Source organism: Corythoichthys intestinalis, chromosome 13, assembly GCF_030265065.1.
Source record: "Corythoichthys intestinalis isolate RoL2023-P3 chromosome 13, ASM3026506v1, whole genome shotgun sequence".
NCBI classification, from domain to species: Eukaryota; Metazoa; Chordata; class Actinopteri; order Syngnathiformes; family Syngnathidae; genus Corythoichthys; species Corythoichthys intestinalis.
The window spans coordinates 53,762,548-53,781,375 of record NC_080407.1 but is presented as its reverse complement, the minus strand read 5'-3'; the positions used below and the strand labels follow the sequence as shown (position 1 = coordinate 53,781,375).

General features: G+C 39.4%; 2 protein-coding genes across 3 annotated transcripts in view; one reads left to right on the top strand and one right to left on the bottom strand.

Moving 5' to 3' along the window:
• The window catches only part of slc1a1 (solute carrier family 1 member 1), a 39,267-nt gene that overhangs the window by 16,781 nt on the left and 3,658 nt on the right, over positions 1-18,828 (bottom strand). The window lies entirely within an intron of this gene.
• Positions 2,662-18,828, top strand: part of rap1gds1 (RAP1, GTP-GDP dissociation stimulator 1) — a 19,577-nt gene continuing 3,410 nt past the window's right edge. Inside the window, exons 1-14 of one of the 2 annotated variants that reach the window (XM_057854113.1) lie at positions 2,662-3,044; positions 6,979-7,086; positions 8,271-8,393; positions 11,886-12,011; positions 12,191-12,337; positions 12,637-12,765; positions 12,823-12,948; positions 14,750-14,893; positions 14,953-15,084; positions 15,166-15,300; positions 15,401-15,526; positions 15,617-15,756; positions 18,451-18,577; positions 18,646-18,774. In XM_057854113.1, the coding sequence (XP_057710096.1) occupies positions 3,041-3,044; positions 6,979-7,086; positions 8,271-8,393; positions 11,886-12,011; positions 12,191-12,337; positions 12,637-12,765; positions 12,823-12,948; positions 14,750-14,893; positions 14,953-15,084; positions 15,166-15,300; positions 15,401-15,526; positions 15,617-15,756; positions 18,451-18,577; positions 18,646-18,774 (1,696 nt within the window). In that variant the 5' untranslated portion in view covers positions 2,662-3,040. The remainder of the gene's footprint in view (positions 3,045-6,978; positions 7,087-8,270; positions 8,394-11,885; positions 12,012-12,190; positions 12,338-12,636; positions 12,766-12,822; positions 12,949-14,749; positions 14,894-14,952; positions 15,085-15,165; positions 15,301-15,400; positions 15,527-15,616; positions 15,757-18,450; positions 18,578-18,645; positions 18,775-18,828) is intronic. The other variant, XM_057854115.1, reaches the window with a different exon arrangement.

Genomic DNA, 18,828 nt, shown 5'->3' with positions numbered 1-18,828 from the left:
GAAAATGACAAGACAATTTTTTATCATTTTTATGTGAGATTGAAGTCATAATAGCTGGGGCGGGGGGAAACAAACAAAAATAAGCAGTTACTCACAATGTTATCGATAATGTTACTGATCTATGTCAAAATCACACAGATGTAAAAACAGTGTCTGCTTTAACTATAACCACCCAAACCACTCATAGTTTAATGAGGATAGTATGCAAACAAGGACAGAAGGGGAAAAAAATAAGTGAAGCATCATATTTCATTTTTTTGGACTTTGACTTGGCCATTCCAGAACGTGCATTTTGTTCTTCTGAAGTTACGGTAATTTACTTTTGGATCATTGTCTTGTTGCAGCATCCATCAGCTTCAACTGTCTGACAGACGGCCTCAGGTTTTCCTGCAAAACTTTTGAATTCATTCTTCCATTAATGATTGCAAGTTGTCCAGGCCCTGAGGTAGCAAAACGGTGGGGATGAGGTGTTGATTCTGGTGAGCTTATGACGCAGATGTCAAATAAAGTGTTACCTATCAACCCAAATAAATCAACAAACAAGCCGCAGGATTCAAAATGAGGGAAAAAAGGAGTGACGTATAGTCCAAAAATTACGGTAAGTGTTAATATACCAAAGTTATGTGCAGTCAATGAAAAAAAGTTAATTTTTAAAGCAACCCTGGTTGCCATATGTAACACCACATCCCCCAATGTCCAATATTCATTTACATGCAATACACTATGTGCAATACTTACTAAGTGCAATGTCCAGTATTCATTTACATGCAATATACTATGTGCAATACTTACTAAGTGCAATATTCAATGCCTCACTGTCAACTTCTGCAACTTCTATTCACACATATTCAACGTGCAATACTTATTTACGTGCAATATTAATCTGCAATATTCAATTGCCTTCACTGTCAACTGCTGCTACTTCACTTCAATTATTTGCACTGCCTGAACATAGGACTACCTCATACCGTAATTTTCGCACTATAAGGCGCCCCTGACTATAAGCCGCTACCCACCAAATTTGGCACGAAAACGGCATTTGTTCATGAATAAGCCGCACTGGACTGTAAGCCTCAGCTGTCCTCACTGTATTATGGGAAATTTATAGCAAAAGATTTTAACCGGTAAAACTTTATTTGACAGCGGCATCATACGACTGCCATAAGAGTAGACCAAATAAACAACCATGAAGCTTTGAACCAATTGGCTGCAAAGTTTCCTTGCTTCAAGAAGCTTCATTTGGCCATCACTGCTCCTTTGTGGGATACAGTCGACCTCTGCTGCCACTTGCTGTCAACACTGTTGTTGTCCAACATGCCTCCTAGCATGCATTATAGCGCTAGAGAATCACAATTCATGTTCTGTCCTAATTATTTCTTCAGTTACTGTTCCAGTTGTTTCATTACTTGCTAACTATGGCATTTGGTAACACTTTATTTGACAATGGTGCCATAAAACTGTCATAAGACAATCATAATTATGACATGACACTGTCCTGAGCATTAATGCATGCTTATAGCTTATGTCATTTAGTGTTATCCGGCAAATTATCTCACTTTTGAATTGATTTAAAAGATCCAAGCTGGACATAAGAGGAGTTCGTGACATAATTTGCCGGATGACACTTACTTATTCTATTCTATGACATGAGCATTCAGTAAGGCCCATGATCGTGTCATGTCATAATTATAACGGTTTTATGACAGTGTTATGACAATGCTGTCAAAGTGTTACCTATTAACCCAAATAAATCAACAAATAAGCCTCACTGGACGATAAGCCGCAGGATTCAAAATGAAGGAAGAAAGTAGCGGCTTATAGTCCGAAAATTACAGTACCGTATTTTTCGGACGATAAGTCGCATTTTGGGGGGAAATGTACTTGAAAAAATCCATAACATAGAACAGAAATGTCATCTTGAAATGTAATTTAATATAAAAATACAATAGAGAACAACATGCTGAATAAGTGTACAGTGCACTGAAAATGAAATTTGAAAATACTGTCCTCACCAGGACGCTACGGCTCGGTCCTGGCTATACAGCGAGCTAAACTCCCAAATGACGATGCTGGACGTCCGTATAATTTGCTGAATCTATTTGGTTCTCGATACCAAACAGGTCCGCATCAACATAAATGATAATTATTTGTTATTACAGCAATGACACAATCGATTAGCATGTGTTCGCTAGCATTAGCACATCGTTCAAACAACCACACAACTGGCTCTAAGTGTCCGATCGCGGGTGGAAAACACACAACAACACACAAGTCACACACATAAGTCGCTACTGAGTATAAGTCGCACCCCCAGCCAAACTATGAAAAAAACCGACTTATTTACCGTATTTTTCGGACTATATTTTATATTTAGATTTTATACTTTATTCTTGCAGGCCACTTTCGAGATTTTATTACTTGTCCTGCACTGTAAAGGGAAATGCTCCACAATTTCATTGTACAACCGTATAATGACAATAAAGGGGTATTGTATTGTATTGTCAATAGCATGGAGTTAAGATAACAATTATTTTCCAATGAAAACTATTATTCGAAGGGGGAAATATTACGATTTTATTTTGAAAGTGTAGTCGGAAGTCTTTTCCACCTAATTTGTTTCTGCTTTCACTTTCGAAGGGAATGTCTGCGCCTTTTAATGTGGAGGCATAACCGGAAACAAACCTTGCTTCCCGATAGCGTCCCGGCTGGGACTTTAGACGTTTTTTTTTCCCTTCAAACAAACACAAAATAAAACTTCACTCTTATCCGTGAAGGGTGGCAATGAGAGGAAGTCGGTCGTAAATCAACAGAGTGTCGACTTTTTCTATTTTGAGTGGAGTTGCTAAGCGCTAGCTTGTTAGCTCACTCGCTACACCAGCGAGGACGGGTGAAGAGATAAGTGTGCCGAGAAGAGGAGGAGGAGGAAGGGTCTATGTGTGCAACGGGTGGAGCTGGCCTTTATTAGACCCCGCAACGACGAACTGGAGAGCTTCCACACCCCCTCGCGTTCGTCTCTTTCCCGGTGCAGCATCCTGTCGAGATGGGTGAGTCCCTCGCTAAGCTACCAAGCTAGCCTGTCAATCAAAAAATCACCTTGGCGGGTATTTTTTTCTTCATGACGTCAACCCTGTTGCTATGTTATTAACGTGAGAGGGGGGAAATGACAGCCGAGATTGTGGGGTAGCTCGGTTGTGTGTGATTCCGATGCTGCATTGCATCGGCAGTAAATGGTGCCACGCTACTGGGGAGGGAGACTTGGGTGTGGGCTCCATCCTCTGAAATGGCAGCGCCGGCTGCGTTGTTGATGGTGCAGATGGCACGCCTCCATCTTTACAGCTGTTACGCAACACAATCCGGCTCCAGATGACTAGTCATTCATTGAGGTTAGGGGACCACCAGCACTAACTAATGATCAATTCGCGCCATTTTGGAGATTTTTCATTTCTACACTGCTTCCAGAATGTGTTTGAGGTTGCTAAATTTATGCTAGGCATGTCCCAGTTTGAAATTCTGACGTTAAGCCAAAATATCACGGTATAGCAATTACAGCTCTAAAACGTGTTATTTTGAGATATCTGGGTTAAACACAAAAAAATTCAAAACATCAGCAAATCATAAGCGGATTTTATGGGGAGGCCAACCCCCCCCCAGGGGTGTCCGAAAAGTGTCATTGCATGTAATGGACTTTGCTATATATTAGGGCTGTCAAAATTATCGCAGTAACGGGCAGTAATTCATTTTAATGTAATATTCTTAATATGGCCCAAACACAAAAAGGATTGCGTCAATCAAAGAAAACTTTTTCAATGAAAAATGAAGTGTTCAAATGCAAATTTTTCAATCTCAAATATTTTTTCGCAGTCAAAAATTTTTCTATGATTGAATTTTTATTATTTTTTTTTTAAATTGAAGTGATTTTTCTTTTTGAAAATCTACATTTTGTTGAAGCAACTTATTTTTGATTAAATAATAAAGAAAAAAATGTCCTAGCCAAAATGTGGCCCGAACACAAATCAACTTGACTTCAATCAAAAAAAAAACAAAAAAAAAAACAATTTAAAAATTAATCAAAGAAAAATAACTTTCACATGCATTTTTTTTTTTTTTTAGTTTTAAATTCATTTTTGCTTTCAAACAATTTTTTGGGGATTGAAGCGACTTTTTTTTTTTTGGGTTGAAAATATATTTTTTGATTAGGGCTGTCAAAATTATCGCGTTAACAGGCGGTAATTAATTTTTTAAATTAATCACGTTAAAATATTTGACGCAATTAACACACATGCCCCGCTAAAACAGATTAAAATGACAGCAGTGTAATGTCCACTTGTTTTTTGGTGTTTGGCGCCCTCTGCTGTTGCTTGGGTCCAAATGATTTTATGGGTTTGGGGAGTGAGCATGGTGTAATTATTGACATCAACAATGGCGAGCTACTAGTTTATTTTTTGATTGAAAATTTTACAAATGTTAATAAAACGAAAACATTAAGAGGGGTTTTAATACAAAATTTCTATAATTTGTACTAACATTTATCTTTTAAGATCTACAAGTCTTTCTATTTATGGATCGTTTTAAGAGAATGTTAATAATGTTAATGCCATCTTGTTGATTTATGGTTATAATAAACAAATACAGTACTTATGTACTGTATGTTGAATGTATATATCTGTCTTGTCTTATCTTTCCATTCCAACAATAATTTACAGAAAAATATGCCATATTTTACAGATGGTTTGAATTGTGATTAATTACGATTAATTAATTTTTAAGCTGTAATCAACTCGATTAAAAATTTTCATCATTTGACAGCCCTATAATAATAATAATAATAATAATAATACCTGTAATAATGTAACGAATCAGGTTCTAATGTGGCGGATTTTTGCGTTGTGTACCTGAACGCACCGCGTGGCTGACTTGACAGAGGAACTCTTTAGTTTCACTTTGCTCAGCGGCGACGTACAATAGACAAGTTCTGCAATTATTAATTAAAAACCTGACAATTTTTTTGGGTGATGTTACCACAATAATATTTGTAACCTTAACTTATAAAGACTGGCGAATGGCAGTCAGAGGAAGACCGTCGAGCTAGTTCACAGACGCAAGCACCACGGTCATATTTTTCTATCATTTCAATGGTAAGGCCTCACCTTTTTCCTTTCTTCAACACCTGCACTAACATTCTTGGAACCCATGTTGATTTCTCCCACAAGAAAATCCGCTGTGTTTCCGTCTTGCGGGAAAACAAACTGCAGCGCTGTCATAAAACGTCGAATTTCGAGCATGTCGTCGGATGTAGAAACAAATGGCGAGTCAAATTTTACGTCTGATGTCGAAATGATTGTTCGTCAAAGCGATCGTATGTCAAGGTACCACTGTATTTTGAGATGTATGGGTTTAAAAAAAAACAAAAAAAAAAACTTTTGTTCAATTGTTCAAACTAGGGGTGTCAAACGATTAAAATTTTTAATTGAGTTAATTACAGCTTAAAAATTAATTAATCGTAATTAATCGCAATTCAAACCATCTATAAAATATGCCATATTTTTCTGTAAATTATTGTTGGAATGGAAAGATAAGACACAAGATGGATATATGCATTCAACATATGGTACATAAGTACTGTATTTCTTTATTATAACAATAAATCAACATAGCATTACTATTATTAACATTCTGTTAAAGCGATCCATGGATAGAAAGACTTGCAGTTCTTAAAAGATAAATGTTAGTACAAGTTATAGAAATTTTATACTAAAACCCCTCTGAATGTTTTCGTTTTAATAAAATTTGTAAAATTTTCAATCAAAAAATAATCTGGCAGCCCGCCATTGTTGATGTCAATAATTACTTACACAATGCTCATGGGTGCTGAAGCCTATAAAATCAGTTGCACCCAAGCACCAGCAGAGGGCGGCAAAACTCCATAAAACACAATTAACATGTGGGCATTTCACTGTACTGTCATTTAAATCTGTCTGAGCGGGGCATGTGCGTTAATTGCGTCAAATATTCTAACGTGATTAATTTTAAAAATTGATTATCGCCCGTTAACGCGATAATTTTGACAGCCTTACAAAATTCACAACAGAACATTAACCGACACATGCCTAATTGCTATTATAGCTCTTATATGTGTTACTTTGAGATATATTGGTTAAAAAAAACTTTTTTTCATTGAACAGGATTTTTATTTTTCAAGCATATTAGCCAATTGGAGCAGAAGTATAATGTTAAGTTAAAAAAAATAAAAAATGCATGAAATGAAACTTAAATAAATGCAGTCCTTCAGCCACAGCGCAACATTATAATCACCAGAACAAAAATAATTGAATTATGTTCCATAAAAAGCACATGTGTATGACCCGTATTGTGTTTACATTATACACTCTTTCTCAACACAGACAGTTGTCAGAGAGGAAAAAAAAAAAAAAAACACATTTTACCACCGACACACACTAAACAGGCTGGAGTTAAGGCTCCTAGCTGATGGGAAATTTTCTTAATTTTGTATAAATGCGCAGTCATATTGGAGGTATTGCCTTCTCGGCAGCCACGCTTTGCAAACATGTTTTACATGTCTGTTGGCCCTCCTCTTCTAAGCCGCGGCCGTTTTTAACTTTTCTGTAGCCGAAGTATTCTCATACCAGCGATTTTGTTTTCTTTGATGGGGGAAAAAGTTCAGGAGTTTCACCACCTCCAGCCATTGTGTAGCACAGCTAACTCACTGACACTGAGCAATAACCAGTGGTGGAGGGTTGATTTCTTCCTGCATTTTTGGGACATAAAAAAATAGCCAATATAGTAGGGACGGTATGACAAATTTTTTTTTATGGTTTTGAAACCGTGACGTTTTCATACAATGGTATACCTTGAAACCGGTAATGGGAACATGTCTACTTCTGGTATTGTGGTGGGACGCCTAACTTGCCGCTCGTCCCATTTTTTTCCAAATCTCAATGTTATTTTTCTTGCTTCCAGACAATCTAAATGACGCCTTGGCCAAGCTGAAACTCGCGTCCGCAGACAGCGCCTCGGACAGCGTGGAAAATTGCTTGGACTGCCTCCTGAAAGCCCTCGCGAGCAGCAGTAAGTATGCTTCTGTTCTCCCACTGATGAAAATAGATGTCCAGTCCATTTGAATGTTCGTTCATTCGTTGACATTTCAAATGGATTGGACATCTACTAGTTATAAACTCATTTGAAGAGGTTGAATTTTACATTCTTTCGAGTGTATAGTGATATAAAATAGATAGGTAAAAGGGAAGATAGGTCCGATAGGGGTGTGATAGGCAGTGTTGTTAATTTTACTGTAAAAAAGTAATTAATTAGTTACAAATTACTTCTCCCAAAAAGTAATTGCGTTAGTAACTCAGATTTAAGAGTAATTAGTTACTTGGCAGAGTAACTAGTGATAATTTTCATGTTTTGTTTTTTTTTCTCAAAAAAAAAAAAAAGGTCACACAATGTGAAGTTTAAATGGTTTTTGGGACAATTGGCCCTAGCCCAATTCTTTACCCTCCACTTAAGTAGACACAAGGGTATTGCGATGACTAGATAGTAACCTTTGCTATGTGTGGAAGTCATTTAAAGTTGTGAATCAACCGTTAAAGTTGTTAAAATTGCATTAGTTCCCTTCCGTCTACTTTCAACATGTGTAAGTTTTAAAACTGTTTCATCATTTAAAGATAGATTTAAGTCAAGATTTTGCCGATTTAGGACCACTTTAGATAAATAAAAATAAAAATAAAAGTAGGTTCGCTAGGAAGGATCTCTACAACAGAGCCTTCCTGAGAGGTCTACTGCTTTAAGATGGCGGCTGTTTACTAACGCATGTAGTCCTTAAAACATGTTGCCAATGCAGCCGTGTCTGTCATTTGCATCTAGTTCTATAATATGTTATATCTACCATATCATGTGGGCGTAGTTGGTAGGCTACAGTCAGGTATTATTGGAGCCACCTAGCATCGCGTTTGCAACGCCGTCTTCCCCACTCCTGGTCTCCTCTCTCGTCTCCGTGAGTCCGTCTCTCTGACTTTTTTTATTCAACCAACTTAGTAACGCATAGTAACGCACGCCTTTCCCGCAACAGTAACGGTAACGGCGTTGCCAAGATGAGAAAAGTAATTAATTAGATTACTCACTACTGAAAAAAATAACGCCGTTAGTAACGCCGTTATATTGTAACGCCGTTATTAACAACACTGGTGATAGGGCATGGTAATTGCAAATAGTACGCAGCCATCACTGCTAATTGGGCATGTGTCCTGCAGACACGGAGGCTAGCATGAAGATCCAGGAGATGGGCGTTCTTCCCCTGCTGCCTACCCTGCTAAGCCCTCAGTCGTCCTGTACCCCCAAAGTGGCTAACGTCATCGCAGAGGTGGCCAAAAACGGTGAGGCTTTGTCAGATACAGTGGTATGGAAAAAGTATCTGAACCGTTTGGAATTTCTTACATTTCTCCATAAAATCACCATCAAATGTGATCGTATCTTTGTCAAAATCACACAGATGAAAATACAGTGTCTGCTTCGACTTAAACCACCCAAACATTTATATGTTTTTATTGGGGCTGTCAAACGATTAACGATTACAGCTTAATAATTATTTAATCGTAATTAGTCGCAATTCAAACCATCTATAAAATATGCCATATTTTTCCGTAAATTATTGTTGGAATGGAAAGATAAGACACAAGACGGATATATACATTCAACGTACGGTACATAAGTACTGTATTTGTTTATTATAACAATAAATCAACAAGATGGCATTAACATTATTAACATACTCTTAAAGCGATCCATGGGGGAAAAAAACTTGTAGTTCTTAAAAGATAAATGTTAGTACAAGTTATAGAAATTTTATATTAAAAACCCTCGTAATGTTTTCGTTTTATTAAAATTTGTAAAATTTTCAATCAAAAAATAAACTAGTAGCTCGCCATTGTTGATGTCAATAATTACATCATGCTAACTCCACAAACCCATATAATCAATTGGACCCAAGCGCCAGCAGAGGGTGCCAAACAACAAAAAAACAAGTGAAAAGCGGACATTACACTGCTGTCATTTTAATCTGTTTGAGCGGGGCATGTGCGTTAATTGCATCAAATATTTTAATGTGATTAATTTAAAAAAATTATTACTGCCCGTTAACGCGATAGTTTTGACAGCCCTAGTTTTTATATTTGAATGAGGATAGCATGAAAACAATGACAGAAGGGGGAAAAATAAGTAAGGGAACCCTCTGCCTAAGGAGACTTGAAACCAATTTTTACCAAACAATTGAAGTCAGGTGTGTGCCCAATCACTGATGAGTGGTTTAAAGCTCCCCTGCCTGCTATAAAACACACACCTGGTAAGAAATATCTTGATAAGAAGGGCTGTCTGATGTGCATCATGGCTCGGTCAAAAGAGCTGTCTGAAGACCTGCGATCAAGGATTGTTGATTTGTATAAAGCTGTGAAACGATACAAAACCATCTCTAAAAGTCTGGATGTTCATCAGAGAAGTTGTCTACAAATGGAGAGAGTTTGGCACTGTTGCTTCTTTCCCAAGGAGTGACCTTCCACCAAAGATGATGCCAAGAGTTCAGCGCAGAATACCCAGAGAGGTAAAAAGAACCTTGAGTGTCTGCTGAAGACTTACAGAAATCACTGGCGCAGTCTAATATTTTTGTGCACAAATCAACTATATGGCCAAGAATGGTGCTAATGGGAGGACTCCACGGAGGAAGCTACTAAGCCTATTTTGGCCGAATTTGCATGCATTCGATGTTGCCTTTCATATTTCAAAGAAAAAATTGTTCACAATGGCCAAGTTGGGTCCCTTTTTTAAGGACACCTTGAACTTCATGTCCAAACTGTCGTTTTCTTCACTGACCAATCATAATCCATATTTTGGACCCAAAAAGACAAAAAAAATCCCAAAATATGTTGATGTCCCATTGACAACCAAATGTGCTCGACCAACTGTTTTGAAGCTTGATAATATTTATTCAACTTGTTAGGATAAACATTCAATAGAAAAAAATAAGTTTGAACAGTTTTATGTTTGACAATTCAACACAAACAGCAAGTATGATCATAGGCATTTTGGCCTTTAGACATACTATGGTCAAAACAGGTTATATACAGTCCAAATAGTGAGGAAAAAAAATATCTTTGTGAAGTTAGGTATTATATCCATCACTTTATCTAAAGTATATACGTACATGCGATCAAGCTTGTCGAACACTCATCTTTATAAAAATTGAAAAGATTATAGTGAAGAAAAAATATATATAACATTGAAACAAAGTATTTTCAAAAATATTGACAAGTAGTTCAGTTCAATTCAAATTTTTCTGGCATACAACCCAATAAGCCTTAATTTAGTTTTAGATTCATTCTGCACGTTTCAAAGTCGCTCGCTCAATCCAACCGGCCGTTACTTGCTTCGCATGCCTTCTTTTCCTTAGTTGGCGCCTCGCTCGGAAATTTATTAAAAATGTCCACATTCGGTTCGTCCTTGTTGACATCACAACGGCTCTTGGGATATGTAGTCTTTTGTGCTGCTTTCGGTTTTGAAAAAGGACAAGAAATGATGGAAATATGGAGATAGATACATGGTCCATGCAGCGTTTTAATGCATATTTATGAGTGCATTAAAACTATAAAACTCAAATGACATTATCTCTCGTTTTTCTTGGGCGATTGACTTCAAATAAAAACTGGTGTGGACATCAACTTCCGCACTTTCAAATGAGACCAACCAGCGGCAAGTGGGTGACGTAATTACAGCGTGACGAAGCTTCAGAGACGACATGCATAAACGCGTCGCTGCCGACACGTTCGGTGTTAAAGGGTTAATATAAAAAAAAAACATGCGGTTTTGCAGACACACAGAGGAGATTCAAAAGGATCACATTTCTGTTGCCTTTGAGTGCATAAATAAAAGTGTCTTTCGTAACGAATTCTCAGTTGGCAGAAAAAAACGCAAGTTTTCTTAATGTTTAAATAGTCTACATATTTTTATGATCATTATAAAAGCATTTACACAACGAAATAACGCCGGGAAAGTTTAATATAAAAAAAAACATGCGGGCCACGGCGTTCATGTGCGTGCACAAGCAAATGCACAAAACAGAGAGCCTGCTCTCGGTTTTATCCCTTTTTCTTAAATATTTATATATATATATATATACATATATATACATATAATTTATTAGTCCGGTGTGGCGGGCCCAAAATGTTAATCGGGTTCGTGCGCAAGATCTAATCTCTAAGAGATAGGACATAACATACCAATGACTGAAGAGGAGAAAGAGGGAGCGAGAAAGATTATTGATGCACCTAAGACATATTAAAAGCAGACATCTGGAGACATTTTGGCTTCTACGAGGTTGGCGGGAAACTTGACCAGAGTTATGCGGTGTGTAAAAAATGAAACATGAGAATAATAATACAAATGGGGAAACCAAATCCGTTGCATCACCGGACTTGCACAGGGAAGATTTTTGAACATACGTCCATGCTCCGCATCGAGATGCGTCGCCGCATCGATTATTGTTGACGCCACTAATAAATAAATATCTGAATCTGAAGTCTGGTTGAAGTGTCAAAAGAGGGGGCACAAAATATTAAATGTGATGGTTCACTTACTTATTTTTCCCCCTTCGGTCATTGTTTGCATACTATCCTCATTAAAATATGAAAACCTATAAATATTTGAGTGGTTTTAGTTCAAGCAGACACTGTTTTTTCATCTGTGTGATTTTGACAAAGATCACATTTGATTGTGATTTTACGCAGAAATGTGAGAAATTTCTAAAGGTTCAGATACTTTTTCATGCCACTTTATTCTTTCATGACTATTCATGACTCCGTAACGGTCTCCCCCACTAGAGTTCATGAGGAGTCCCTGCGTGGAAGCCGGCCTTATCCCGCCGCTTGTTCAGCTGTTGAACTCCACCGATCAGGAAGTCCTACTGCAAACGGGACGGGCCCTCGGCAACATCTGTTACGACAGCCGTAAGTAGCTTCGCGGAATTCCGAGAAGGCCCCGGTGCCGGTTTCGTGACTCTGCAAGTCGCCAAGGAAAAACGACAAAATGTCATCGTCTCTACCGTAAAATTGACGCAGTTCTCAAGTCGGTTCGCGTCAAAGGACGGGCTTGATACGTTAGCTCATGCTGCTCTTTTGTTTTGCAGATGAGGGCAGGAGTGCCGTTGACCTGGCAGGAGGGGCTCAGATAGTTGCCGAACACATTAAAAGCCTCTCCCAAAATACAGAGCCGGCAAATGAGAAGCTCTTGACAGTCTTTTGTGGCATGCTGATGAACTATAGCAATGATAATGGTAATGACCGTCAGAAAAACTTGTCACGGTGTCGCGCGGGTGTTCTTCTGTACACCATTTAAAAAACGGCGAGCGATTTTTCACTCTTCTCATCTTCTTGACATTTCTCTGCTGTTTTTCCAGCTTTGCTTCTGAAGTTAGACGTAAAATCTAGGTCATGATAACATAGCGATCGACTCGATAACAACGGACCTGCGATCCGTCTGGGGCTCTTAGGTGGAGGATGTGTTCAAATGTCCATAATTTTTAATGGCGTTTTTCATAGATACAGTACTCTGTCTGATTCTCCGACTATGTAGATTCCCTCCAAGGCCAGCTGATCAGCATGGGCGTCATCCCTACTCTGGTGAAACTCCTGGGCATCCATTCCCATAACGCCGCCCTGACCGAAATGTGTCTCATCGCCTTCGGGAATTTAGCAGAGCTCGGTGAGTGAAGGGACAACTCCCGGAGATGACCTTCGTAACGCGACTACCTTTTTACAGAATCCAGCAAGGAGCAGTTCGCCTCCACCAACATCGCCGAGGAGCTGGTGCGGCTTTTCCGGAAGCAAGCGGAACACGAGAAGAAAGAGATGATATTTGAAGTCTTGGCTCCTTTGGCAGAAAACGGTATGAATGTGAATTTTTTATAGATTAACAGGGTGCACATTTGAGATATTGATGCCTAGAATGTTAGTTGGATCCTCCTCAAAATTGGTGAGAATGTTCAGGAGACATATGAGAGCTTAAGTTCTCAAAACTTAGTTTTCATTCACGGGCCTGACCAGGGCGGGTGCCAAAGTCGGCCATTTTTTTGGCAAAACACCAAATTCAGAAAATGACTGATAACTCCCTGATACAACATTCAATCTTTTTAATATCTAGCATATATGTAAGGCAGGGGTCCCTAAACTTTTTTCTGTGAGGGCCACATAACTTTTCCCTTCTCTGATGAGGGGCCGGGATCAGTTTGTAACAGAAAAGGTGTGAGAACTGCAGGAGTGCCAAAATGTAAAGATTTATTTATTTTTCAGAAAGCCACAATCAAATAACCCTTTCTGGATTTTTCACGGAACAAAAATAAAAAATAAAAAATAATAATAATTTACAGTATTGATTAAATAGATAATAACTCTCTATGGGTTCTTCATAGAAAAAAGCCAGGAAATAACACTATTGGGGGAAAAAAAAAAATGGGGGGTGGGGGGGGGGGGGTGGAGGAAATTTTTTTCCCAAATTTTTTTTTTGGTTCAGGGGGCTGGGCCAAATGTGGAGATGGGCTGTATCCGGCCCGTGGGCCATAGTTTGGGGACCCCTGATGTAAGGTATCCCAGCCTGAACACGACTGCATTGAAATATTACCCATTAGGCTTGGCGCCCACTAGTAGGAACAGGAAATGCCCATTTTTACGGGACAGGCGCCTCCTCCAAGGGAAAAAAAAATCAATTGACCTCAAACCTGCATAAGGTTAGCCTCAAGACACGTGTTCAGATGTCTGATGAAAAAATATTGAGGTTTGGTTGAAGCAGAAGGGTCCAACAGGAAAGTGAACATGACCGTCACCATTTTGTCTCTCCACACATTTTGAACGCGTAAATTTTGAAATTTTAAGACGTTATGAAAAAATGGCACAAAATGGCTCAGCGGTGCCCCCTTGAATTAAAAAAAAAAAAAGGCCTCTACATTTTGTTTTTTTCAAGGAAGAGCGATGAAATTCGCGGAGTCGATACCTTGTGCAAAACTGCTCCAAAAAGTCTTTTGCACCCATATTCCAAACGCAACAAGAAATTTGATATTTTGGATCGAATGTGAAATTTTTATCAATTTACAGGGTGCACATTTTCACCGAGGGAATTAGTTGGATTGTCTTCTAAATTGGTGAGACTGTTCATGAGACATATGAGATCTTAAGTATTCAAAATGGTACGTTTTTATTTATGGATCTGACCAAAGTCGGCCTTTGTTTTGGCAAAACAACAAATTCTGTAAATGACTAGTAACTCATTGATACAAGGGTCAATTGTTCTCATGTCTGGCGTATATGGTGAGGTATCCTAGTCTGAACACGACTGCATTGAAATATTACCCATTAGGCTTGGCGCCCCCTAGTCGTATCAGGAAATTCCCTCATTACAAAACAGGCTCCTCCTCCAAGAGAAAAAAATCTAGTGTTCTCAAACCTGTTCCAGGGAAGCCTTGAGGCATGTGTTCAGGTGCCTGATGAAAAATATTGAGGTTTTGTTGAAGCGGAGGGGTCCAAACAAGAAAGTGAAAATGACCGTCACCATTTTGTCTCGCCACTAATTCTGAACAGTCGTAACTTGGCGGATATACAACATATCGGCGCCAAAAAGTCGTACCCTAAAGGGTCCTGTAGAAGTCTTTACGCTGCAGAACTGGTCTTAAAAACAAAATCTGGATCTGGTCCAGATGTGATCAAGTTGCAGATGGTTGAGGCGGGGTTAGTGGAATGTCTCCTGGAGGTGGTGGCCCAGACCGTGGATGGTGAGCGGGAGGAGGACGTGGCCCAGCTGAAGACCGCCTCGGACCTCATGGTGCTCCTGCTCCTCGGAGGTTAGACGCCCCTTTTAGAGTTCATCTACTCCGGTGTTCATTTTGGGTTGTCCGTGTAGACGAGTCCATGCAGAAGCTGTTTGAGGGTGGAAAGGGTAGCGTCTTCCAGAGGGTGCTTTCCTGGATACCGTCGCACAACCACCAGCTGCAACTGGCCGGTGCTCTTGCCATTGCTAATTTTGCCCGTAATGGTAAGATCCAATTGGATCGTGTCGGAAATCCAGGTTTGAACCGGATCCTTTACCAGTTTAAGGCTGTTTTCTTGTGGACAGATGGAAACTGCATCCACATGGTAGACACTGGTATCGTACAGAAGCTTTTGGAGCTGTTGGATCGGCACATCGATGAAGGCAATGTCACTGTTCAACACGCAGCTCTCAGTGCACTTCGGAATCTGGCCATACCTGGTGAGCAGTTTTAACTCATTAGCCGCCATTGACGGAGATGGACGTCCAATCTAAATATTTAACAGTTTTTGATGTATATTGCTGTCAATGTCCGCCCCAGTTGTGAACAAATCCAAGATGCTGTCAGCCGGAGTGGCGGATGTTGTTTTGAAGTTCTTGCAGTCAGAGATGCCGCCGGTCCAGTTTAAACTGCTGGGGACCTTACGCATGCTCATCGACACACAAGGTAAGGATCGGCGCAAATTTCCGAGTCGTAACGAGGATTTCGGCAGCATATCGCTCAATGCCTTCGACTGTGCTTCTCTGTCGGTATCAGTGGAAGCAGCAGACCAGCTTGGGACCAATGCCAAATTGGTGGAGCGGCTGGTGGAGTGGTGTGAAGCCAAAGATCACGCCGGGGTGATGGGCGAGTCCAATAGGCTCCTCTCCGCTCTCATTCGACACAGCAAATCCAAGGTCTGACCATAAGCGGATTTTAAGGACGGCCAAGCCACGCTGGTGGCCGAAAAGTGTCATTGCATGAAATTTACTTACTTACCTATATACAGTGGGGCAAATAAGTATTTAGTCAACCACCAATTGCGCAAGTTCTCCTCCTTGAAAAGATTAGAGAGGCCTGTAATTGTCAACATGGGTAAACCTCAACCATGAGAGAATGTGGGGGAAAAAAACAGAAAATCACACTGTTTGATTTTTAAAGAATTTATTTCCAAATTAGAGTGGAAAATAAGTATTTGGTCACCTACAAACAAGCAAGATTTCTGGCTGTCAAAGAGGTCTAACTTCTTCTAACACGACTCCACTCGTTACCTGTATTAATGGCACCTGTTTTAACTCATTATCGGTATAAAAGACACCTGTCCACAATCTCAGTCAGTCACACTCCAAACCACACTATGGCCAAGACCAAAGAGCTGTCGAAGGACACCAGAGACAAAATTGTAGACCTGCACCAGGTTGGTAAGACTGAATCTGCAATAGGTAAAACACTTGGTGTAAAGAAATCAACTGTGGGAGCAATTATTAGAAAATGGAAGCCATACAAGACCTGATAATCTCCCTCGATCTGGGGCTTTATGCAAGATCTCACCCCGTGGCGTCAAAATGATAACAAGAACGGTACCACACGGGGGGAACCTAGTGAATGACCTACAGAGAGCTGGGACCATAGTAACAAAGGCAGTAACACAATGCGCCGCCAGGGACTCAAATCCTGCACTGCCAGACGTGTCCCCCTGCTGAAGCAAGTACACGTCCAGGCTCGTCTGTGCTTCGCTAGAGAGCATTTGGATGATCAGAAGAGGAATGGGAGAATGTGTTATGGTCAGATGAAACCAAAATAGAACTTTTTGGTAGAAACACAGGTTCTCGTGTTTGGAGGAGAAAGAATACTGAATTGCATCCGAAGAACACCATACCCACTGTGAAGCATGGAGGTGGAAACATGCTTTGGAGCTGTTTTTCTGCAAAGGGACAGAGACGACTGATCTGTGTTTTTTTTTTTTTTTTAATTTGATTGAAGCAACTTTTTGGGGGATTAAATGATTTAGACACACAAAGGATTGCTTCAATCAAAGAAAACTTTGTCAATGAAAAATTAAGTGTTCAAATGCAAATTTTTCGATCTTAAAATATTTTTTCGCATTCAAAAATGTTTTGTACGATTGAATTTTTTCCTTTTTTGATTGATTTTTCTTTTTGAAAATACATATTTTTCAAGCAACTTATTTTTTGACCGAATAATAAAGACAGAAACGTCCTAGCTCAAACACAAATCAACATTACAGTGGTACCTCTACATACGAATTTAATTCGTTCCAGGACCTTGTTTGTAAGTCGAAATGGTCGTATGTCGAGCAGGATTTTCCCATAGGAATACATTATAATTCCATTAATTCGTTCCAAAGCCTAAAAACATACACTAAATTCTTAATAAATACTGCTGGCACTGTTACAAATGGCAATTAAACATAGAAAAACAAATAAGTTATAAATAAATAAGTCAGAATAATATAATAAGAAGAAGAATCATTAATAATTATTCCTGTAAATAATGTAACGAATTGGATTCTAATATGGCGGACACTTTTTACTGTCCCTGAACGCACCGCGAAGCTGACGTCACGGTGAGATAGGTCGGTGCGGTAGAGATAATACTTTCGTTTTCTTGAGAGCAGTCAACTGCTTAAGACAATGGGCGTTTTGTGTTGGATAAGTTCTTAAATAAATGATAAAAACGTGACGAAGCTGGCGATTTCCTTGGCAATGTTACCACAATAATAATTGTCACCTTAACTTATAAATAGTGGCGAACGGTGGTCGGAAGAGGACCATGGAGCTGTATTGTTGAGCCAGTTCAGGGACGCGCACACCAAGCTCATATTTTTCTATAACTTGCATCTTCATTTCAAAGGTAAGCATCACTTTTTTCCTTGTTTCTCCAACTGTATCAACTTTTTTTGAAAACTGTGTTGATTTCTCACACAAGAAAATCCACCGTGCGTTCGTTTGCAGTGCTGTCATGTCGTCGTATTTCGAGCAACTCGTCGGATGTAGAAACAAATGGCGGCTCAAATTTTACGTCGGATGTCGAAAAGATCGTGTGTCGAAGTGATCGTATGTAGAGGTACCACTGTACTTCAATCAAAAAAAGTTGCTTCAATCCCCCCAAAAAAACGACTCCGATCAAAAATAAAAAATTCAATCCAAAAAAAAAAAGCTTTCAAATACATTTTTGTTTCAAATTTATTTTTGCATTCTAACACTTTTTTTTTTTTTTTTTTGATTGAAAATATATATTTCGACTGAAGCAACTTTTTTTTGGATTGAATAATAAAGACATAAATCACACACACAAAATGGCTCCGCCCGGGGGTACAATTTCTGACTGAGGTAACTACATTGGCACGACACCGTTGACGATCTTGGCGAAAAGTATTGCCTAAGCAGCCAGAATCCCCCTCAAAAATGATGGGAAACAAAAAAAAAAAAAAACGCTAATTTTCAACTTATTATTAGAAATATTCTTGTAAGTTAATTTTATTACTGACACTGCCCCAAAAGTCAAACTCCGCCTATGGGTTTTACCCTTTTGGAAACGTTCGAATTGCCCGTTCAGACTGATTGTTGTCCTTTTTTTTTTCCCCCCAGGAAGTGGTCAGGACCGTCATCCAAGGAGGTGGAGTCAAACACTTAATAACCATGGCAACTAGTGAACACATGATCATGCAGAACGAAGCACTGGTGGCTTTGGGGCTCATCGCGGCGCTCGATTTGGGTGAGAACAATGACTATTCGATAACTTTTCGATCAGTCCCTGAAATGGATGCGGATTTTAATTTTTAGTTGCTGCCGAGAAGGACTTTGTGGGCGCCGACCTGGTGGCTGTGCTTCACAAGCTTTTATCGGACGAAAGGAGCGCGCCGGAGATTAAATACAACTCCATGATCCTCATCTGTGCAGTCATGGGCTCCGGTAAGAGCGCGAATCATGTCGATATCAGTGTCCGCGTGAGGAGAAATTGACCCC